This window comes from Nansenia antarctica, assembly GCF_963989245.1.
Source record: "Nansenia antarctica genome assembly, chromosome: 4".
Lineage (NCBI taxonomy): Eukaryota > Metazoa > Chordata > Actinopteri > Argentiniformes > Microstomatidae > Nansenia > Nansenia antarctica.
The window spans coordinates 25,619,114-25,641,461 of NC_137689.1; the positions used below are offsets into that span (position 1 = coordinate 25,619,114).

The 22,348-nt window shown below is 47.2% G+C and overlaps 1 protein-coding gene across 1 annotated transcript in view; it reads right to left on the reverse strand.

The window, feature by feature from the left end:
• Window positions 1-1,952: 1,952 nt before the first annotated feature.
• trim37 (tripartite motif containing 37) overlaps window positions 1,953-22,348 on the reverse strand; it is a 42,172-nt gene continuing 21,776 nt past the window's right edge. The window contains exons 11-24 of the mRNA XM_080529289.1: window positions 21,940-22,021; window positions 21,707-21,783; window positions 21,427-21,606; window positions 20,651-20,765; window positions 19,547-19,759; window positions 17,616-17,752; window positions 12,564-12,646; window positions 10,577-10,777; window positions 8,860-9,186; window positions 8,516-8,665; window positions 6,968-7,175; window positions 5,001-5,110; window positions 4,208-4,354; window positions 1,953-3,960 (exon numbers count right to left, since the gene is read on the reverse strand). Coding sequence (XP_080385415.1) covers window positions 3,902-3,960; window positions 4,208-4,354; window positions 5,001-5,110; window positions 6,968-7,175; window positions 8,516-8,665; window positions 8,860-9,186; window positions 10,577-10,777; window positions 12,564-12,646; window positions 17,616-17,752; window positions 19,547-19,759; window positions 20,651-20,765; window positions 21,427-21,606; window positions 21,707-21,783; window positions 21,940-22,021 — 2,089 coding nt within the window. The 3' untranslated portion in view covers window positions 1,953-3,901. The remainder of the gene's footprint in view (window positions 3,961-4,207; window positions 4,355-5,000; window positions 5,111-6,967; window positions 7,176-8,515; window positions 8,666-8,859; window positions 9,187-10,576; window positions 10,778-12,563; window positions 12,647-17,615; window positions 17,753-19,546; window positions 19,760-20,650; window positions 20,766-21,426; window positions 21,607-21,706; window positions 21,784-21,939; window positions 22,022-22,348) is intronic.

Genomic DNA, 22,348 nt, shown 5'->3' on the forward strand with positions numbered 1-22,348 from the left:
GGCTACCAGTCTCTCAGAGAATTGAATTCAAAATCCTCCTAATTACATACAAATCACAAAATGGTCTTGGACCAAAATACATATCAGATCTCCTCCCACCCTTTATTCCCGCAAGGTCCCTAAGGTCAGCTGAGACAAATCAGCTAATAATTCCAAGAGTAAAAACAAAACACGGTGCAGCAGCTTTCAGTCACGCTGCCGCATGCTCCTGGAACAAACTCCCTGAAGAAATCAAACAGGCCCAAACCCTTAAAATATTTAAATCTAAGCTAAAAACCTTCATGTTTTGCACCAGTTATGATTAAACACAAACACTTCTATCAATGTCTTTTTTCCATTAACTATTGTCTTTTTAAATGTTTTATCTATTTACTTCTTATATTTGATTTTATTCATTGTAATTTTTATTTTCTTATGCTCCTCTTGCTGTATTTTTAAATAATGCATGTAAAGCACTTTGAATTGCCCCTGTTGTATGAAATGTGCTATACAAATAAACTTGCCTTGCCTTGCCTTGCCTAAGAGGCAATAAGGTATTAAACTACCAACAACAAGGTCCAACAAGGTCCATCACATCAAAAGATAATCTAGGGATGTATAGTCATTAATTACTGGCTTTATCCAATCTGTGGACCCAATGTTCTTAAAGATATGACAATTATCTTCACCAGCACACCTGATTCAACTAATCAAGTACAAAGCAATTATGATTTGTACTTGATTAGTTGAATCAGGTGTGCTGGTGGTGGAACAGATCAAATATGTGGAGTGGTTGGGGGTCTCCGAGGAGAGGTTTGAGAACCACTGGTCTAGGCTAGTGGAATGGTCACCGTCTTGCTTGCTTATACCTGTATCCAGGGAGAATAGGATAGATCTGTTTACAAATACCTTTGCTCATACCATATTTTTGCACATACCTCTTTTTGATATAGCCTCTATTTATACATCTGTATAGACCATACTGTACATAGCTACCTTAACTGTACATAGCTTACTACTATCCTCTCCTGTACATACCTTTATATACTTGACATACTGTAACTATCACTATTACTATCATGTTTTATATCACTATTTAAAATCACTATGCACTTCTGGTTAGATGCTAAACTGCATTTCGTTGTCTGTGCTCTGCAATGACAATAAGGTTGAATCTAATCTAATCTAATCTAATCATAGGGCGGGGTAGGAAGGTCTCATTTTGGTAGCGGACCTGAGAGTCTGCTCTAGTGTTCTAGTGTCCTAGTGTGTCCTGGTGGCGTTGAACCATGCCAATTCCTATGGGGATTTCTGGGCTGCAGACTAATGTGCAACGTCCTCTTCTTCTACCCTTCTCAATGAAACCCCGCCTCCCTGGCACACTCCAGGCCCGGGAGGAGGGCGGGGAGAGTCGGGGAGCGGATGCTAGCAGGACAGCGGCAGCGCCAGCACTCACTCACCCACATAATCTCTGCTGAGCTCCATCACTCTCATCGTGCCAACCTGGCAGTGTGTCCCGGTCCCCCCATCCACCATGGCAGACCAGACACTCCACACTGCCCCTCCTCACTCTCTTCTCCAATACCCCCTCTCCTACACCACTTCCAATAGCCTCCTCACACTCACTCTCCACCACTCCCCCCACCCACCCCCCTCCCTCTCCAATACCTTCCTCAGCACCTTCTCTCCACACCCCTCCCCCCCCCCCCCCCCCCCTCTCCAATGCCATCCTCACCACAATAAGGAAGCCCTCATGCTGATTTTGTTATTAAATAATGTTGAAGCTAAGAGGCGTATCAATTTTCGACCAATCGAGCAATTCAGGGACAGGTTTTTCCTATATCACAAAAGACACATACATACATGTTCAGTTTTCAATAAACCATAAAATCCTTTATTTGTTCATGTCATACTCTATTACTTACTCAAAGAAATGTACATATCCAACATAAGCTCACTGCATTCTGGGAGAATACAAAAGAAACCCTAATGCTGTGAAATAGAAGTGACAATAAAAGACAGACAGACACACACACACACAAAAAACAACAACAAACAAACAGAAATGTGCATTGTGAACAGACATACTGAACACGAGTTATATGCAGTTACATTAAGACCTTATTAGGTTGAATTCAGGCTATATACACATATCATTTCAAGGGCAAAATAAGATGGTTTATCTACCTGCCTATTGGTGTCCATCCTGTGGAGTCGTACACCTATCAACCATTTTACAGCTGGCGAAATAATATTTACAGTGTAAACTATTCAGACGTTAATGACATTTTCTTATCAGTCATTACACACAACCTTCTTCATGGGACAGGAATATTCACAGACCCATTTGTCGCCTGCTAATTTCAAGGCGTTGTTCAAATAATGTTCTAACTCAATGCGTTCGTAATCTCCTAACCTTCTTTAGTGTTCATGGTCCTTTAGGACAACTATATGTCCTGCTCAGTTGACGCTACCGCGGTCAGAAGATGGCTCTTATTGGACCTCAAAGTTCAAGAGATTCATGAGATGGTCGATGGTCCCCGAGACGTTTCAAGGCAGAAATGGCGCCCTCTGATGGGCATAAGGGGACACTCAGAAGAAATCGGCCCAAATGACCGTCCGTGTACCATCCGTTTTGAGAGTTTTGGTGCAATTTACCAAGCACTTATTCTCTACACTAAAAGAAGTGACAGACATATTAATATTCAATCACCTACCCCCGAAGAAGACGGAATGTGACATTGACAGTTTTTAAGACAGTGAGACGGTACGAGGGAAGTCCACAAAGATGAACACTGAAACAAACAATGATTCGCCCATTTTTTTCAAAGATTAGCAGAAGTGCGAGATGGATGAACTCTTTTAAATGCCCTTGGAGATTCACGCCAAACCTACACAGGTCTTATTTTGCTATGCTTGTCTAGGTCAAAAACACTGCAATGGATGGAAGGAAAAATCAGCATCTATGGATAAATAGTCTATATGCCTTAATGAGCCGTGATGAAAAAGATGAGGAATCAATTCATACTGGTCTGAAATGATCTGGAAGGGCAGGTACTCAAACAGGCCACCAAACATGACCTACTGTTGAAATGCGTTTGAATGTCTACAGCAGCATAACAAGAGATTGACAAAATGATATAGGTACAGAGGGAGAAATGTGGCCAAAATCTACATCTAAAGCATAAAACATGTAACAGAAAATGGAAATTCAGTAGCCAACAGACTAGAATGGCCCAAGCCCTGCTCTTGAAAAGTTAGAAACTCACTCTCACACTGAACGGGATGACTCTTGTTTAGCTTTCATACATTTCAATCTTGCTTTCCCCTGGATTTACTAAGCAGGTGGTTCCTTACACAGGAAGAGCTTCTGTGACAGGGGTCTAAAAGGTTTAGCTGCTTGGGCTGGAAGGTGTTGGGATATTTACCAGAACAGAGAGTGTGCATGACACAGCACCTATTGTACAGAAGGCTCCAGTGCTCTTCCTCATCCACACAGACACATCAATAGCACCTAATTGAATTCAAAAGGCAGGGAGGCATTTTTCTGCGGTGGAGCCAGAAAAGCAAAAGCTCATTTCTCAACTGAAAATGCCAAAGCCAACGCACACAAGTCATAACTGGATGCAGGTTAGTTTCCATGAGAACAGCCTGGCCGAAGGTAGTGACGCCTCGCAGTCGCGAATAATAGTTATCATAGTTATCATCTTTGTCAAATCTACATTTCTATACAAAAGATGTATGAGAGCATATTAAAGAGACCAAATATATATTTGTAGATGCGTGGCATTTCTGTAGCATGTGAGGTCGCCAGTGACTAGAATGACTGCATGCAGGTGTCTACACGAGTGCAGGGGTGGGTTCTACGCTCTACAGCCGCCATATTGCTGTTTCAGTGGTCCCGCTGGCTGTGGGAGAGGAGTCACCTCTCTGTGGTCTCTCCTGTGGTGAAGCTCAGGTCCTCAGAGATTAACTGGTCCCCTGTGAGGAGAGAGAGAGAGAAACCCCGGAGCTTAGCAATCAACCACTTCTTCAACTGTGAGAGAAATGAGACATTTGAGTACCGCTAGTAATTATACTGAGATAAGAAAGAAAATGCCAGTTTTGGGTGTGTGTGTGTGTGTGTGTAATAAGAAGTCACCAGCGCAGGGCATGGCCCGGGTGTCGTAGTGTGTGTGTGTGTGTGTGTGTGTGTGTGTGTGTGTGTGTGTGTGTAATAAGAGGTCACCAGAGCAGGGCATGGCCCGGGTGTCGTATCGGCAGTCTCCGGCCTGCAGGGTCACCACCTCGTCCTCGTTCTCCGTGTCACAGTCGATCTCACTGTCGCTGCTCATCCCTGGCAGCAGGTGCAGAGGCTGCTTCTGAACCAGCGGGCCTGACAGGCAGGGAAACACAACACCACAGAGACAGAGAGAGAGACGGAGAGAGAGAGAGACAGGGAGAGAGAGACAGAGACAGAGAGAGACAGAGACAGGGAGAGAGAGACAGAGACAGAGAGAGACAGACAGAGAGACAGAGAGAGAGAGACAGAGAGAGACGGAGAGAGAGAGAGACAGGGAGAGAGAGACAGAGACAGAGAGAGACAGACAGAGAGACAGAGAGAGAGAGACAGAGAGAGACGGAGAGAGAGAGAGACAGGGAGAGAGAGACAGAGACAGAGAGAGACAGAGAGAGACAGAGACAGACAGAGAGAGAGAGACAGAGAGACAGAGAGAGAGACAGAGAGAGACAGAGAGACAGACAGAGAGAGACAGTGAGAGACAGTGAGAGACAGTGAGAGACAGTGAGACAGTGAGAGAGAGAGTGAGAGACAGTAAGTGAGAGAGAGAGACAGAGAGAAAGACAGAGAGAAAGAGAGAGACAGAGACACAGACAGAGAGAAGAAAACAAGAAAATAGACCTTCAACCGTGTGACTCAATCCACTCGAATAACGTCCTGCAAAAATGCTTTCAGGGTTTGGAGGAACAGTGGAGATGTGTGACTCACGCCAACACACGAGAACGAGAGAGAGAGATTTCACCTTCATCAGGGTGTGAAGAGGGTCCGTCTGTCAGGGACGGCAGCGGCTGGCGGGCCTCTCCCGTCTCCTCTGGGTCACAGTCCAGAGAGCCGTCCGTCAGGAGGCTGGCCCTGGGGGGGGGGGGGGGGGGGAGAGGGTCATCTCACACAGGTCCCCTCGTCTCCACAGAGGAGAGCTCCCTGGGCCTGGTCCTACTGCAGACATTACTGTAGCTGGGTGTACGTGCCACACGTTTAACCCCCCCCCGTTCTTGGTCTGTCGGTGGATTTACTGAGAACACGGTCACATCGACACCACAGAGTCTGTGTTCAAAATTAGAACTGTCCACCAAATACTGGATTTTCACTTTACCGTCTTCTTTTAAAACCCCAGCCAGCCGAGGTTGGCACAGTGAAGTGAATTGCACAACTCTAAAATAATTAGGACCACCCACAGACATCGCTCATTAGGAGCAGATATTGGCAGGGGGGGGGTTGAAGTTAATGTCAATATTTTTCTGCTCCGGCTCACTTGCACAAATGCCTCGATAGTATCAACGTCCTCTCCTTTCCAAACTCGCCTCCTTTAAAAAGCCCCGTTCCCAGTTAGCGTCATTCAATCATTAGGCCATAGCTCCTCCACCTGCCCGGTGTTCTCAGATCAGTAGAGAAGCAGGATGGCAGACCAGGGGGAAGAGAGACACTTGGAATCCACCAGACCTGGGTCAAATCTTAATGAATACTTGCCCTATTCTCCATTTAGTTTGCCAAGAACCAACGGATTAGTCGCCCAAGTGGAATAGTCCCGTAGGTGCAGGCGAATCTCTAGGCGAAATGCAAGTATTTCTGAGCCAGTCCTGGAACCTCTCATAGGGCTTTCACACCGTGCCGGTTCGCGTTCGCGTTCGGGAACCTCTGAACCTTGGTGATGTCTGGCGAACGAGCCCGCGTTCACACCAGTGTAACCAGAACCATCCGCGTCATCAACACTGGGTGATGAAGGGGCGGGATAAACAAAAATGTCTAGATGGCAGCTACTTCACTGGAAAAGAGGATAATATCTTCCACTACAGTATCTGAAATAAACACAATTTTCTATGAAACAAAACAAAAGACACTTTCTACACGCGTTCTCTTACTAATCAGCTGCTCCATTACTGGAATAGAAATGGCTTACGAAATTCGCGTTCGCGCATGTCCGCGCATGTCCGCGCGTGTGTGTGCGCGTGTGTGTTTGCTGAGCATGTGAGGAAGATAGAGAGAATAATTAAACTTTTGATATTGTTTTTGATCACTAATGATTAGATTAGATTACATTTTGTCTACTTCCTTCTTGCTGGTCTCTGCAGCCTAGAATATGACACACCCACTGACGACGTGACTGTTCTACGTTTTGGTTCGCGCTTGAGAACCACTATTTTCTGGTTCCCGCTACGAACCAACTTTTCAGGCTCCGAACCAATTGAGTTTCGGTTTGAACGCGCCGGCCGGTTCCAGACTTGGTTGGTTCTTTGCCAGTGTGAACGCCCTATCAGAGGTTTTGCCAAGAGAAGGGGGTCCCAAAATGTTTTTAAAAGAGGAAATTGTTTAAAAAATACTAATAAAAAACCCCTTCACTTTCATTGGTACGGCTGAATCGAGCCGCTAGTCTCTGAGATTGTTGGGCGGAGTCGCTCATCCTTCTACCAGCAGCAGACAGCGTCTCATTGCCCCACTTCAATCACTCCTGGCTGGCCAGTCATATAAAAAAAACATAAACTGGCCAGTCATATAAAAAATGACCCCTAGCACCGTTCAACACCAGATAAATTGACCCCCCCCCTAGCACCGATCAACACCAGATGAATTGACCCCCCCCCCTAGCACCGATCAACACCAGATGAATTGACCCCCCCCCCTAGCACCGATCAACAACAGATGAATTGACCCCCCCTAGCACCGATCAACACCAGATGTCGGAGCATCCTGGGGTCTCTCTGAAGGTCTTACCCCAGCAGGTGGGTCCTGCGCGTCATGGCGGAGGTGGAGATGGTGCTGAGACCCCCCAAAATGAACAGGTCCACCCCGGAGGCTCCGTACAGCTGCTCCTCCTCCTCCTGCTGCTGCTTCTGCTTGGAGCTGCAGGGCTGGTCAGAGAAGGCTGCCGAGCTGCCCAGGGAGGGGGGGGAGCTGTGCAAGCTGCATGGCTTCAGAGCTCCTGGGGAACACAGGGAGAGAGGGAGGGAGGGAGAGGACCAATGCGCTCATCAGTAGGGATGCCCCAATACCGTTTTTTTGGCCACCGATACCGATCACCGATAATCAATGAGCAATATCTGCCGATACCGATCAAATAATATCCTAATACTAATAGGGTAATACAAAAACGAAAATTTGTTTATCTGCGACTGCTGCGCATGCTCAATTCTCCCGGTGCATACTGGGAAGTGGAGCACTAATGTTATAAACACATAACACCACACACACCGCCGAACTAAGCCCTTTTCCTAAGATTCCCGTGTTGTGCCTTTTCAGACATGTCAATGGCGTTCCCGGGTTTGCACGAGCTACTTACCATCACCAAGTTGGCTCGCTAACTAAAGCACTTGATTACCGTTGACATTAACATACTATACTAGTCCAAAATAACAGTATGGGAGAACTTGGTGATGGTAAGCATAATACGAGTTAATACGAGTCCTGGAGCAATGCGGACTGGGGAATAGAGTGTCCTTTAAGCCAAAAGATACCCACGCCTTATCACATAAAACAAGTTACCATCCTAAACATACTTACAAGGGGATCGTAGAATCCCAACTGATGATCTAATGGAATATGTACGAGGGCTGAGGATGTGGAGTTGGCAATAGGACTGCTCTTCATAGCTCTTAGACCAAGGCTTTACACTAGAACATTTCTCCGCTCTATTAAAGCCCAAATACAACAGAGGTACAAAGACCAGGTGGAGCAGGTAAAAAACAGAACGTTGTTCCATTTGTGACCACCTTCTCCTCTGCCTCGTTCAAATTGAATTCCGGGTTGAAAACTTGTTTTAAAAAACCCGCAGGAAGTGATTGAGCCTTTGTCAAATGACATCAGCGTTTAAGAGGAATACACATCTAAAGGATTTGTTGGTTCATGAGGTAATTAAATAGAGGAAAACAAAAAAAATAATCACATTTTAGATGGATAAAGTATAATATACATCATCATTATTATTATTATTGCCTCTACATCTTTCCTGTAAGATTAATCCTATGCCGGAGGATGTTGTGGAAGGTGATACTTGTGCAGTCTGCCGTCGATAGTGTGCTGACACTGTAGACCATCATTTACTTGAGGAAGAAGGTGTGGAGGATAAAACTTGCTTCCTGCCTTCCTGAATTTCTTTCCCCTTACCTAACTCCATTTAACCAACCTTGACCCCAACCAAACCCTTAACCCCATTTTAACCAACATTGACCCTAACCAAACCCATAACCCCATCTTAACCAGCCTTGACAGCTTGCAGGCCCAGGGTTCTCCCTGTCTGTGGTGTTAGGGTCCGGCGTTTCTCACCCTCTGGTCCACAGGGGCCGTCCCTGGGCGCCAGGCCGTGGTCGCTCAGCTCCTTCTCCCCACAGTCGCCGACGCCCCTCCTCAGTCCCCCCGGCCCTCCTCCAGCCCCCCCCGCCCCCTCCTGATGAGGAGAGGACGCCTTCTTCCCCCCTGAAACCACAGACACGCCACGACACAAGACACGTATAAGAATCAACAGCTTTTTTAGATGACGTTGACATTTAGTGACATCAGCTAATCTAATCTATTTATAGGAGGAATTCTGAATGATTCATGTTGTATGGAATATTTATGTCAAATATATGCACGCACACACGGACACACGGACACACCCCTTTACTCACCGGTGCGACAGTGCCTGGTAGGGCCCGGGGGTTTCCGCAGCAGGTTGAGGTCCGTGGGCTTCCGGCACGGCCCCAGGTCTGAGTCTGCGTGGTGGTGGTGGTGGTGGTGGTGGTGGGAGGGCCCCTGCTCCACCCCCCCGGCCCCCCCCGAGGGCCCTGTCCTGGCCTCCCCCACGCCCCGGGCCTCCAGCTGACACTTGACGTCGGACATCTTGCTGCGCACCTCCGCCATCTGGGCCTTGAGGCGGATCAGGACCCCGGAGTCCGGGGCGGACCGGCGCACCGCCTGGGGCCGACGCTCCCGCTCCTTCCTCGAGTGGACTTGGACTGGAAGGAGAGAGAGAGAGAGATGGAAGGTGGACTTGGACTGGAAGGAGAGAGAGAGAGAGAGAGAGAGAGAGAGGTGGAAGGTGGACTTGGACTGGAAGGAGAGAGAGAGAGAGAGAGAGGTGGAAGGTGGACTTGGACTGGTCAGCTGGACCTGGATCCACTGTCCTCAGACAGGACCTGGTTCCACTGTACAGAGACGGGACAGTGGTGTGTTTCTGTTAGCCTGGGGTCGTCCAGTCTCTATACAATCAATTAGCTTAGCATCAACTCAGTGTCTGAGGCAGTAACAGGAAGTAACACAGGTCATAGTGTAGTGGAGGGTGTGAGACAGGCTGTGGTGAGGGTGTGAGACAGGCTGTGGTGAGGGTGTGAGACAGGCTGTGGTGAGGGTGTGAGACAGGCTGTGGTGAGGGTGAGACAGGCTGTGGTGAGGGTGTGAGACAGGCTGTGGTGAGGGTGTGAGACAGGCTGTGGTGAGGGTGTGAGACAGGCTGTGGTGAGGGTGTGAGACAGGCTGTGATGAGGGTGTGAGACAGGCTGTGGTGAGGGTGTGAGACAGGCTGTGATGAGGGTGTGAGACAGGCTGTGGTGAGGGTGTGAGACAGGCTGTGGTGAGGGTGTGAGACAGGCTGTGGTGAGGGTGTGAGACAGGCTGTGGTGAGGGTGTGAGACAGGCTGTGGTGAGGGTGTGAGACAGGCTGTGGTGAGGGTGTGAGACAGGCTGTGGTGAGGGTGTGAGACAGGCTGTGGTGAGGGTGTGAGACAGGCTGTGGTGAGGGTGTGAGACAGGCTGTGGTGAGGGTGTGAGACAGGCTGTGATGAGGGTGTGAGACAGGCTGTGGTGAGGGTGTGAGACAGGCTGTGGTGAGGGTGTGAGACAGGCTGTGGTGAGGGTGTGAGACAGGCTGTGGTGAGGGTGTGAGACAGGCTGTGGTGAGGGTGTGAGACAGGCTGTGATGAGGGTGTGAGACAGGCTGTGGTGAGGGTGTGAGACAGGCTGTGGTGAGGGTGTGAGACAGGCTGTGGTGAGGGTGTGAGACAGGCTGTGGTGAGGGTGTGAGACAGGCTGTGGTGAGGGTGTGAGACAGGCTGTGGTGAGGGTGTGAGACAGGCTGTGGTGAGGGTGTGAGACAGGCTGTGGTGAGGGTGTGAGACAGGCTGTGGTGAGGGTGTGAGACAGGCTGTGATGAGGGTGTGAGACAGGCTGTGGTGAGGGTGTGAGACAGGCTGTGGTGAGGGTGTGAGACAGGCTGTGGTGAGGGTGTGAGACAGGCTGTGGTGAGGGTGTGAGACAGGCTGTGGTGAGGGTGTGAGACAGGCTGTGGTGAGGGTGTGAGACAGGCTGTGGTGAGGGTGTGAGACAGGCTGAGAGGCCAGGCTGTGGTACCTGGGCTGTGCAGCAGGGAGGCGGGGGGGCGGGGCTGCAGCCCCCACAGTGACTCCACGCTGCCGCGGTCCTTCAGGTCCAGCAGCTGGATGAGGATGACCGGGTCGATCTCCAGCAGACTGTTGTTGCTGCCGCCAGAGGAAGAGGAGAGACAACCGCCCCCGCCACGCCTCGGGCCGCGGGCGCCGTGGCTGGAGCCTCCTGAGAGCACCACGCAGAGGAGGAAACACAGTGGACAAATGCACTTTTAAAAACACCAACTTGAAAGCGGAGAGGGGAGAGGGAGACAGGCACGGTCAGAGTCACAGTGGTCATTTGTCAATGGAGGTTGAAGTGGTAAAATCTAGAAAGACAGGAATTGGAGACAATAAGGGAGGCTGCAATGAATACACCTTACAGCAAAGGGGGGGGGGGGGGGGGGGGGCTCAATGAGAACGATAAACAATGAGTATACGACTGAGTAGCTTCTTTAAATGTTCAAAACACCAGCTTGGTCAATGACAATGTGTCTGTGCTTGGCCAGATAGTCAGGCGACTTGGGCTCAGTAATGAGAGAGCAGCTGACACAACTCATTAAGGTCTGCATACAATGACCGCTTAACATTTTTCAAATTTTAGACATTTAGCAGATGCTTTTATCCTATGGTAGGATAAAGTTATTTCACATGATCACCTTTAGAAGAAAGGTGCAGTATATCAAAATACAGCACAAGCCCAAATCAACCGGAACTTAAAAGGAAAGTTACATTCCATAACATCATGCATGTTAATTGCAGTATTGTGAGGCAGTACATCACATTTGCCTTTGGCAGTGTTTAAATCCACCTCTGCTAGCAAGCTGCAAACACATTTATTTTCACACGTCTTAATACATGCAAAAAGCTTAAAACATTCCACATCGGTGCTGGAGACAACCACATGGCGATGAGTCATCCTTTTTAAGCCCAATGACACAGACAGATACAGCAGTGTTTCCTCTACATGCATTTCATCGTGGCGGGCCGCCACGATGGAATTTCCTCCGCCACCATTCAGATTTCCCAAAAAAAAAAAAAGTTCTCCCAAAAAAAAAAAAAAAAATTTTTTTTTTTTTAGCTGATTAAAATATATCTGATCCTAGATCAGCGCTATAATGGATGTTGACTAAAAGTGCACCTAAATCCACGCCCATCTCTCTCTAACCGCTGATCCAAAATCAGATTAATGACATTCAGTTGACGACGTGACACAAGGGCTCCTGATTGGTCTAAATGTGAACTGTGGTATTATTGTTATTGTGTACAGGCCACCGTAGTGACATCCGGGGGGTATTCCATCAACATCGCTAAAGGGAAAATCCAGGTTTAGTCTGATAAATCTCGCGAGAGTTCTTACAAATATCCAGGCATGCTTGAGTGTGTTGTTGACAATCGTTCATGTCCTTCATTAAACGTTTAGCTTTGTCATTTGATACGCCGCCTACGACTACCATCTCTCTGCACTACAGTAAACAGTTAATCAGTAACGTTAGCCGCTTTTGTGCTCATGTAGGCCTACTTCGTATTATATTATAGCTGATGATCTTTGTGTGTGTATGTGACTGTCAGTCACAAGTTTATATTCTGTATATTCATTATTTATTTATTTTGGCCATCCTCTAGTTTTGGCTGTGATTAGAAAAAAAAAAAAAAAAAAAAAAAACGTTGTTTTGAGCGCGCGTGCGCGTTTCATGCGCGTGCACGCGAAAAAATCGCGCGTGGTCACGGCCACCCGCCACCATTGTAAAAATTCCTGGAGGAAACACTGGATGTAAAAAAAACGTCATGATGACATTGTGTAAGTGTTTACTAGCCATAATGACTCTCTCTTCTCCCTCTCTCCCTATGATGTCTGTATCTGTCTATCTCTGTCTGTCTGTATCTGACAGACAGATACATACATCATAGGGAGAGAGGGAGAAGAGGGAGTGAATGAGAGGAGAGGGTCAGAAACAGTTAAGGTGTGTTACCTGCTGCACCGGCCACATCGTCAGGCAGTTCTCCCTCCTCCATCTCCAGGTTCCCGCTGAACTCCACGTCATTCTCCCCCGACCTGAGGAACCACACACACAGAAACACCCAACACAGCTGTGACCTGAGGAACCACACACACACACACACACACACACACACAAACACACACACACACACACACACACACACAGACACCCAACACAGCTGTGACCTGAGGAACCACACACACACACACACACACACACACACACACACACACACACACACACACACACACACACAGACACAGAAACACCCAACACAGCTATGACCTGAGGAACCACACACACACACACACACACACACACAGACACACAGACACACCCAACACAGCTGTGACCTGAGGAACCACACACACACACACACACACACAGACACACAGACACAGACACACCCAACACAGCTGTGACCTGAGGAACCACACACACACACACACACACAGACACACAGACACAGACACACCCAACACAGCTGTGACCTGAGGAACCACACACACACACACAGACACACCCAACACAGCTGTGACCTGAGGAACCACACACACACACACACACACACACACACACACACACAGACACACAGACACACAGACACAGACACACCCAACACAGCTGTGACCTGAGGAACCACACACACAGAAACACCCAACACAGCTGTGAACGCTGCGGCTCACGGTCAGCGTCATGGTCATCATTGCAGTGATTGGGTCGCACATGAAAATAATAAAATAAATAATACAGTTTGGGTTTTTTTTCTTGAATTCAATGAAAGGCTGGTCAACTCATGTGCTCTCTCCATCACTGTGGTTTAAGTCTGTTTCTCAACTGCCAACAGTGGGTCGTTGACTCGTTCTGAAGGGGTCGCGGAGTGTGTGGTTAAAAAAGAAAACGAAAATGGAACACTAAAGAAGCCATATTAGTTGTAGTGTTTGGCTTTGTAAAGCACGTTGAATTGCCCCTGTTGTATGAAATGTGCAACAATTTTTTTTTTTGATGTCAGACTTTTATTTTAACAGATGTGCGTGAAAGATGTGCAGCAGGCTAGCCGTTGCCATGGCAACATGAATTTAGCCTGTCACCTGTCATTCGCGCAGCAGCTAAATAATCCAGAGAGATTATCATATTGTGTGTGTAAACATGCCGTTATGATGTTCATGTTATTCATATTCACTGAGATCAACAGCACGCAGTTGTAATGTTGCTAAACTGTAATGCATACCGTATTTTCCGGACTATAAGTCGCGGTTTTTTTCATACTTTGGCTGGTCCTGCGACTTATAGTCAGGTGCGACTTATATATCAATAATTCATAATCTCTGACTGACATGAACTGACATACGGTAATCTCTGACTGACATGAACCAAGGAGTAACTTCCGCTAGCGCCTCATACACGATAGAATAGCCATTATACTTGACAATGTGGACATTAAACACGACAATGTGGACATTAAACATGATGTTATGGACCTTATACACAATGTTATGGACGTTATAAACGATATTAAAGTCATTTATTCCTTCCAGAGACTGTTCTATGTTGCTAAATTACCCCCGCGAGGCTATTTTGCTACTTCCGCTAGCGCCACATACGCGATAGAATAGCCATTATACTCGACAATGTGGACATTAAACACGACAATGTGGACATTGAACATGATATTATGGACCTTATACACGATATTATGAACGTTATACACGATATTAAAGTCATTTATTACCTTTCAGAGGCTGTTCAATGTTGCATTGTTTGTAGGCCGCCCTTCATCCTAACTACTTCCGTTTTTCACCAAGCTATCTTTGTCATGGCCTTATACACGATAAATAGTCGTTACACTCGACAATGTGGACATTAAGCACTATATTATGAACGTTATACACGCTATTATGAACGTTATACACGATATTAAAGTCATTTATTACCTTTCAGAGGCTGTTCCATCCTGTTTGCTTGCTCCCGCGACGCCATTTTGTAGCAACGCGCTAGCTAGCCCTGGCTTTACACTCGATAATTTAAGTATTTCTAACCTTTCAGAAGAAGTTTTAATGTGAATTATGTCCTTCCTGGGCTTACAAATCCTCTCATGTCTCTTCACAGTGCCAGACTAGAGTCAAGCTCAACAGGGTCTTCTTTCCCCGCTGATTCCGCCAAGCCCGTTCCCTTGAACCATGCGACTTATAGTCCAGTGCGACTTATATGTGGTTTTTTCCCCTTCGTGACCCATTTTTGGCCTGCTGCGACTTATACTCGGGTGCGACTTATAGTCCGGAAAATACGGTACTCATCAGTTTAGTCATCACTAACGATCAGTTTGCTATTGCTACAGTAATGTGCTCTATGTAAAAAATAAAAAAAAGGGTCATGATGACATTGTGTAAGTGTTTACTAGCCGATGTTTTGATTTATTCATTCTATAAAAGTGGGTCGCGACTGAATGACTGTGGGAAAATGTGGGTCCCAAAGCCAGACCAGTTGAGAACCACTGGTTTAAGTCAGGTGCAAAACGTTTGGTGAAGTAACGCAGCTCAATAGCCCTATGAGCTACTTTTTAGCTTGGTACTCACGGGGGAGTCGCACCCATATGACCAGCATGTTACTGAACAACAACAACACCAGATGACCAAGCCATATCAAAACCAGAAGATGTTTGGATTGGTTGGACAAGAGATTTATAGTCAAACCAATCCCCCCCCCCCCCCCCCCAGTAAATGGGCCTCAGCCAAGTCTTCCATATGGAAGTGTTCCCATCCTGGGGTCCCTAAATCACACACAACTGGCCCTCCTTTCCCAGAAAGCTTTTTAGGGTGATTAGATGGAAAGTGTTTCCTCTACTGATGAAATGGACACTGTACTGCTCTCCCGTAGAGTAAAGTAAATAGGTTTATGGTGAGGGATGATGTTCTGGGGGGGAGGGGGGTTAAACGTGAGTTAGGGTTAAACGTGTACTGTATGAACCTGGATATGGGTACAAACCTGTAGCCTATATGTGTCGTGTGTGTGTGTGTGTGTGTGCCTTCATGTTTGTACGTGCCAGTATGTGTCAACACGTGTATGCCCCTGTGTCTATCTGTATATGGAGGTATGCTCCTGTGTCTATCTGTATATGGAGGTATGCATGTGTACTAGTTACAGTACGCGCATCCCTTTGCGTACCCCACTGGGAGAACAGGGATGAAAACGGGGGGGAACACGGCGCCCTGTACTGTTGTAACACAGCCTCCAGCGCTGGGTGAGTCACCGCTCCAGAAGAGCCCTTCTCACTCACTGCAACGGCTGAGCATATTTATAGACGGGGAAACAGCAGAGCACCTAGGAGCGTCTGTTGAACGGGGGAGGTGAAGCATTGTTGAAAGCAAACCAGAGTACTATCATGGATTTAAGTGTTTCTGGTCCGGCTTGGGACTGGAGACTGTGTGTATTTCTGGGTGTATGTTTGTCACTGTATGCCTCTCTATTGTGTGTGTGTGTGGTATGTGTGTATTTACAATTCTATTTAATTCAGAGGTAATTATTGTTGTGCTCAGCCAGGAAAATTGTGTGGGTGTCAAACTGTTGATGGCCAATCAAAACTGTATTGAAACTAAGACAACAACTTCAAAGGGGAATGATTGAATTGAATACCGTAACCATGGCGCCAAGACCCAGAGGCTAAACAACAGTTACTTCTTCAGCTACGACTCCAAACAATCAGGCTTATGAACAAACCTACTAAGGACTAGTGACTATTAACCCTTAAACACACTCCACGCACACGGACAACTTACCCTGAAGCACATCTCACACACACAGGCACTTTATTCTAATACTACTTCTACCATCTACTGCTACCTCAGTGTAATAATAATTTATTACATTTATATAGCGCTTTTCCGAGGCTCAATATGGGAGATGACAATATGGGAGAAATGGAAAAACACAGAATCAACAAGCAACAGATAACATGGGCACATAGAACACAGAGTTAATGAACGGGGAGGGGGGGTGGTAGGGTTATGGGAGATGGGTAGGGGTAGGGGAGGTTGTATGCATGTCCAGGGGGGGAGTGGGGGTGGCAGGGTTAGGGGAGAGGGGTAGGGGTTGGGGAGGTTGTATGCATGTCCAGGGGGGGAGTGGGGGTGGCAGGGTTAGGGGAGATGGGTAGGGGTAGGGGAGGTTGTATGCATGTCCAGGGGGGGAGTGGGGGTGGCAGGGTTAGGGGAGATTGTATGCGTGTCCAGGGGGGGAGGGGGGGTGGCAGGGTTAGGGGAGATGGTTAGGGGTAGGGGAGGTTGTATGCATGTCCAGGGGGGGAGGGGGGGTGGCAGGGTTAGGGGAGATGGGTAGGGGTAGGGGAGGTTGTATGCATGTCCAGGGGGGGAGGGGGGGTGGCAGGGTTAGGGGAGATGGGTAGGGGTAGGGGAGGTTGTATGCATGTCAGGGGTGATTTGTACCCCAGGCAGGCAGGCTCAGTGATGACTCACTGCTGGCTCATCTGGGTGTGAGCTCACAGTGAGGGGGTGGGAGAGAGAGAGAGAGTGAGAGAGAGAGAAACACAAGATACTGAAACTCCAGCCGCTAGCCCTCCCACAGACTCACGACTCACTTCAAAACTAACCCCCGGCATCACCCTTCAGGAAGCACCCTGGAGAGTGGGGAGGGGGAGGGGCGTTACGACCGGGAGAACGGTCTTCCTCCACGGACGGCGGAGTAGACGTTCTTTATCGTTGCTTTACTCCAAAACGAAGACAATCGTATCCTTGTGAAAGGCAAAGGCTCGATCCGTGTGATTCCCTATCATCACCGCAGGTGACCCTTTTCCCCCCTCCCTTCCTAAGGTGTATCGTTTTATGAGTGCTCAGAACTCCCAAATGTCGGATTTGTAAACTCTTCGTACACATATGAAACCACGGTGTGTGTGTGTGTGTGTGTGTGTGTGTGTGTGTCCGCCCCCCCCCGGGGACTACCAGAACCAACCAAAGGGAAGCACTGATTACTCAAATAACTGTGACGATGACTAGGTGGGTGACTCACATGGTCTCCTCGTCGATGTCGTTCTCCTCCGTGTTGCTGGTGGCCGTCGAGCTGCCCGAGGTGCTGCTGCCGTCTAGGGGGGTCGCCTCCTCGTCCCCCGTCAGACAGTCCACCTCCAGGTCCCCGTCTGACAACTCCTGACCCCCCAAAAAACAACAACAACAAAAAACATGAATCCATGACAATGTTACTAATTAGTTATTTGAGCCACTATTTATTTATTTTATATATTAATTCTTACATCTATGTGGTTGTTGATGGTGGTAATGCCCCCCCTCCCCCCATCGCACACACACTTTTGATTACTGGCAAATAATCAAAAGTGTAAAAATGTTGCTAATTGTCTTTTTAGTTTGATGTTGTGTTTTGTCTTTTAATTACTTTATTTTTCTTACTTTCTACTTCATGTCTGTCCTTGTTGTGACGTCTAGACGTTTGTTACCAAAAAACGAAACAAAAAAAATCTGCACAAAACATGAGGCCTTAGAGGTGTAAAACCTGAGCTGTAGGAGATGACATTGCAGAGTAACACCTGAGCTGTAGGAGATGACATTGGGGTAGTGGTGGTCTAGTGGATAGTGAGTTGAACTTGTGATCGGAAGGTTGTGAGTTCAAATCCCACCTGAAACCACACCACTACTAGTGTGCCCTTGAGTAAGGTTACTCAGTTACTCCAGGGGGAATGTCCCTGTAATTCGTAATAGTAAGTCGCTTTGGATTAAAAGCGTCTGCTAAATGGCAAAATTAAATTAATTAAAAATTAACATTGCAGAGTCAAACCTGAGCTGTAGGAGATGACATTGCAGTGTAAAAAAGCCACGGACGTCATTCAAATGGCCACCGCATTCATTCGACGTCCTCACAGAAAGTCAAAGTCAGCATTATGAATGTTGTATTCATATTCACGGCTTGTTGTTGCAGGTCTTTGTTTACTGTGCTGTGCCTTCTCTACGACAGACCAATGAAACCACCAGTTATACAACGTTCAGACACCTTTCCCAAGCACACCCCATGTCTACGACCTACCGAAACCTGAAGATCAGACACTTTACTACTTGAACTATCCATGTTATTGCTAATTGTATCCTGTCTTATTTGTCACTTATGTCCTGTACTATTGTCACTTTTTTATCTTGAATTATGCCTATTGCCTCATTGTCTGGATACTACGAATTGTATCCTGTCTTATTTGTCACTTAAGTCCTTTAGTATTGTCACTTTTGTATCTTGAATTATGCCTATTGCCTCCATACTGCTAATGGTATTCTGTCTTATTTGTCACTTATGTCTTGTACTATTGTCGCTTTCTTTTATCTTGAATTATGCCTATTGCCTTATTGTCTTTGTGCTGCAATGTCAGGAAGACTTTGAAGAATTTTACTCTCTTACACTTGTGACATAACAACAAAAACTTGAAGGCTGAAACTTCTAGTTTGAGCCCGTCTGCTGACGGAGTGGGTTTGTCCACGGCCCGGGTTTTTTTTCCCGGCCTCATCCCAGACACCTGAGCAGACGCTGAGGACGGCACACAAATAGGCCCGGTGACGTTTTAAGTGGAAGCAAAGTTTGGAATGATTTATCTGTGGCCCTGAAATCTAATTTAGTCCCGCGCGCAATAGACTCTTGCTGCTGGGTTGTTTTTGCAATTCCATCCATTTAAAAATCGGGGATGGAGACCAACACAAATGGAAAAATAATGACTGTACCTGCGCCGTCTAGACGCACAGTGGGGGCGGAACGTGGCTAAATTAGATCTCTGGGAGTACAAACAGAGCACACGTGCCCCCCCCTTTATTACAATCCCATATCTTCTACAACGGTGGAGTCAGATCTGCCTACACCGCACTGAGCCAATAAAGTAACCATCACACAGAGATGATGATGATGATGATGATGATGATGATGATGATGATGATGATGATCTGACTCACGTTGGAGTCATCGTGTTGTGTCTTCTCCTCCTCCTCCTCCTCCTCCTCTTCTTCTTCCTTGGGCTCTGGGACGGCGCTGGCCCGGCCGGGGTCCTCCACTGGGGGGGTCTTCCCCGGGCGGGAGTCTCTCTCCGAGGCCGAGGGGCCGGGGCGCCGGTCGGGAGGGGAGGAGCTACGAGACTTCTGCCTGCGGAACAATTCGATGGCCAGCCTCTGAGAACACGCACACACACACACACGAACACATGCACACGCGCACAGACACACACACACAGGGGGGGGCAGGAGTTTAACCACAGAGATCACATGATGGGGGACATTACAGTCAAGCCATTATCGACTACGAAGGAGAACCCAGACGCTCCACACCGGTTTGGACACTTGGAACAGTCTGGAACAGTCTTGATGGACATGGATCTCATATCCTTTCATAGCCGCAGTATAATCACAGGGCTTGTTACAGTACATGTGTTGAGAGTTTCTCCCCCATGGCAGTGGGGCTCACAAACACTCTGGGACTCCCACTTCTCTGGGACTTCCACTTCAACCCCCCACCCTAAAAGCTATTATCTTTTAAATAATGTTTTTGCTTATACAGTATATGATTGTTTTTGTATGTCCTATGCACCAACCTCACCAAGTCAATTTCTGTATACATACAAATATTAAATTGGTCATATAAAAGCATTCTTGGCTAATTCTGACATACACTAGGCTAGCATGACTGAGTACAGAAACAGGTACCTAAGCTAAACGCTTTCATTTACATCTGAACCATTTAGCAGACACTTTTCTCCAAAGCGACATACAATTAGAGATTACAGGGACAGTCTCCCTGAAGTAACTTAGGGCTGAAGTGATTACTCAAGGGCACACTAGTGGTGGTGTTCCCAGGTGGGATTTGAACTCCTTCTGATCACCAGTTCCAACTCACTATCCACTAGACCTCTACTACACCCACGCTTTTACAAATAGACTGGGGCTAGTTTTCCAAAAGCTTCACAGAAGATCTGAAGTCAACTGTAGAATATGAGGATGAAAGGTGATCTCTGTGCTAGAACCCCCCCACCCTCTCTGTTGTGTGTTTTCTGAGCACCCACTGACCTCTTTGAGATTGTTGATCTGCTGGATGTAGCTGGACTGGGCTGACTCCAGCTGGCTGATGTACCAGTACTGGTCTCGGCACTTCTGGAAGAAGGTAGGCGAGCGCACCTGGTACCTACTCAGTCCACGTTATGTCATGTGAAAATCCAAGAACACGATATATCAATAAATACACCGCTTACAGACCACGCTCTCAACCCACGGTACTAGAGCAATAACATGTGTCCTGAGCTAGTCTTATAGTCGAATGCATTCATCTTATCAGGAACCATGACAACACTTCCAAACGCCAACTTTGATGGTAAATGGTCTGCACTTATATTTTATTCCAAAGCGCGTCACAATAGCCTCTCATTTGAGTTCAACTAAAAAGTCTGGATATGGAAATAGGACACACTCCAATGCGGTTCATTTGCAGAAAAGACAGAGGAGGGAGAAATCAGAGGACGTGCTGAGAAAGATGAGAAATCTGTTGTCTGCCTCCAGGGAGGGAAACCAATGGATAAGGTGAAGCATGTCATTTTTACATTTTACATTTGATGGACATGGATCTCATATCCTTTCATAGCCGCAGTATAATCACAGGGCTTGTTACAGTACATGTGTTGAGAGTTTCACATGTCGTGTTGTGCATTGCTGCACTAAGTGACCTCACTTGTATATGGCAATATCCTGTTTTCTAATAGCTGCAAAATGTGTGCATCTCCATGTAAACAACCAAAAACATGTCAATAGTACATAAAGGCCCATTCTCTCCAGTGTTGGGGAGAGCGTACCTGAGGACCAGGGTGTCTGTCTGCATGTTGAGGTAGCCTTCGCTGGCCAGGAGGTCTAGGCGGAAGAAACGGTTGTACCCCCAACACTCCCCCACCTCAAAGTCCGAGGCAAACTCCCGGATGATGTTCTTAGTGGGGTCGCTGGAGGCCTGGTGAACCATCTCTACGCGGTACTCGTACCTGCACGCACACGCACACACCTTAAGCTTTGTTCAAATTAAACAAAAATAAAATAAATAAAATAAATAAAGTTCATGTAAGTTGAAGGGCAGGATCGTACTTTGATGTTTCAGGGAGTCCTGCAGAGAGTTCCAGGAAGACTGACAGGTAGTTACCACGTACCACGCCATTGCCATCCTGAAGGAAAGACACAGACACAGACACAGACACACACACACACACACACACACAGACAGAGACAGAGAAATCAAATCTTCTATAGCCCTTTACAATCAGGTGTCTAGAATGAACGAGGACTAAAATGTCAAGCAGATGTTGAAGGCAGCTACTCACTGGATAGACCTTGAGTCTCCAGCAGAGTCCAGAGATCTGCAGAGGGGGGCTGTAGACGGGGTCTGCCCTCTGCCTCAGGGTGCTACACGGGGAACCACCCACAGGCAAGACAGAAAAACGACATAAGTACAACCAACCTACTCATCCACATTTACATTTCTGCCATTTAGCAGAGCGTGAATCATCTATCCATCAGGCACAACAGGAAAAGGTCATCTATGCTCCGGTCAGGGGGCATCGGGAGTTGATTCTTCTTTTTTTCTCTTTTCTTTTTTAAACATTTAACAACCGACATCAACTGTGTCGTCTCTGTAAAATGTCACAACAACAATGAACAATTGCTCATTAACATGGACAGATGTGTCCCTGTGTGCCTTCGTGGTGGTGAATCCTCCCATTCTGACAGTAA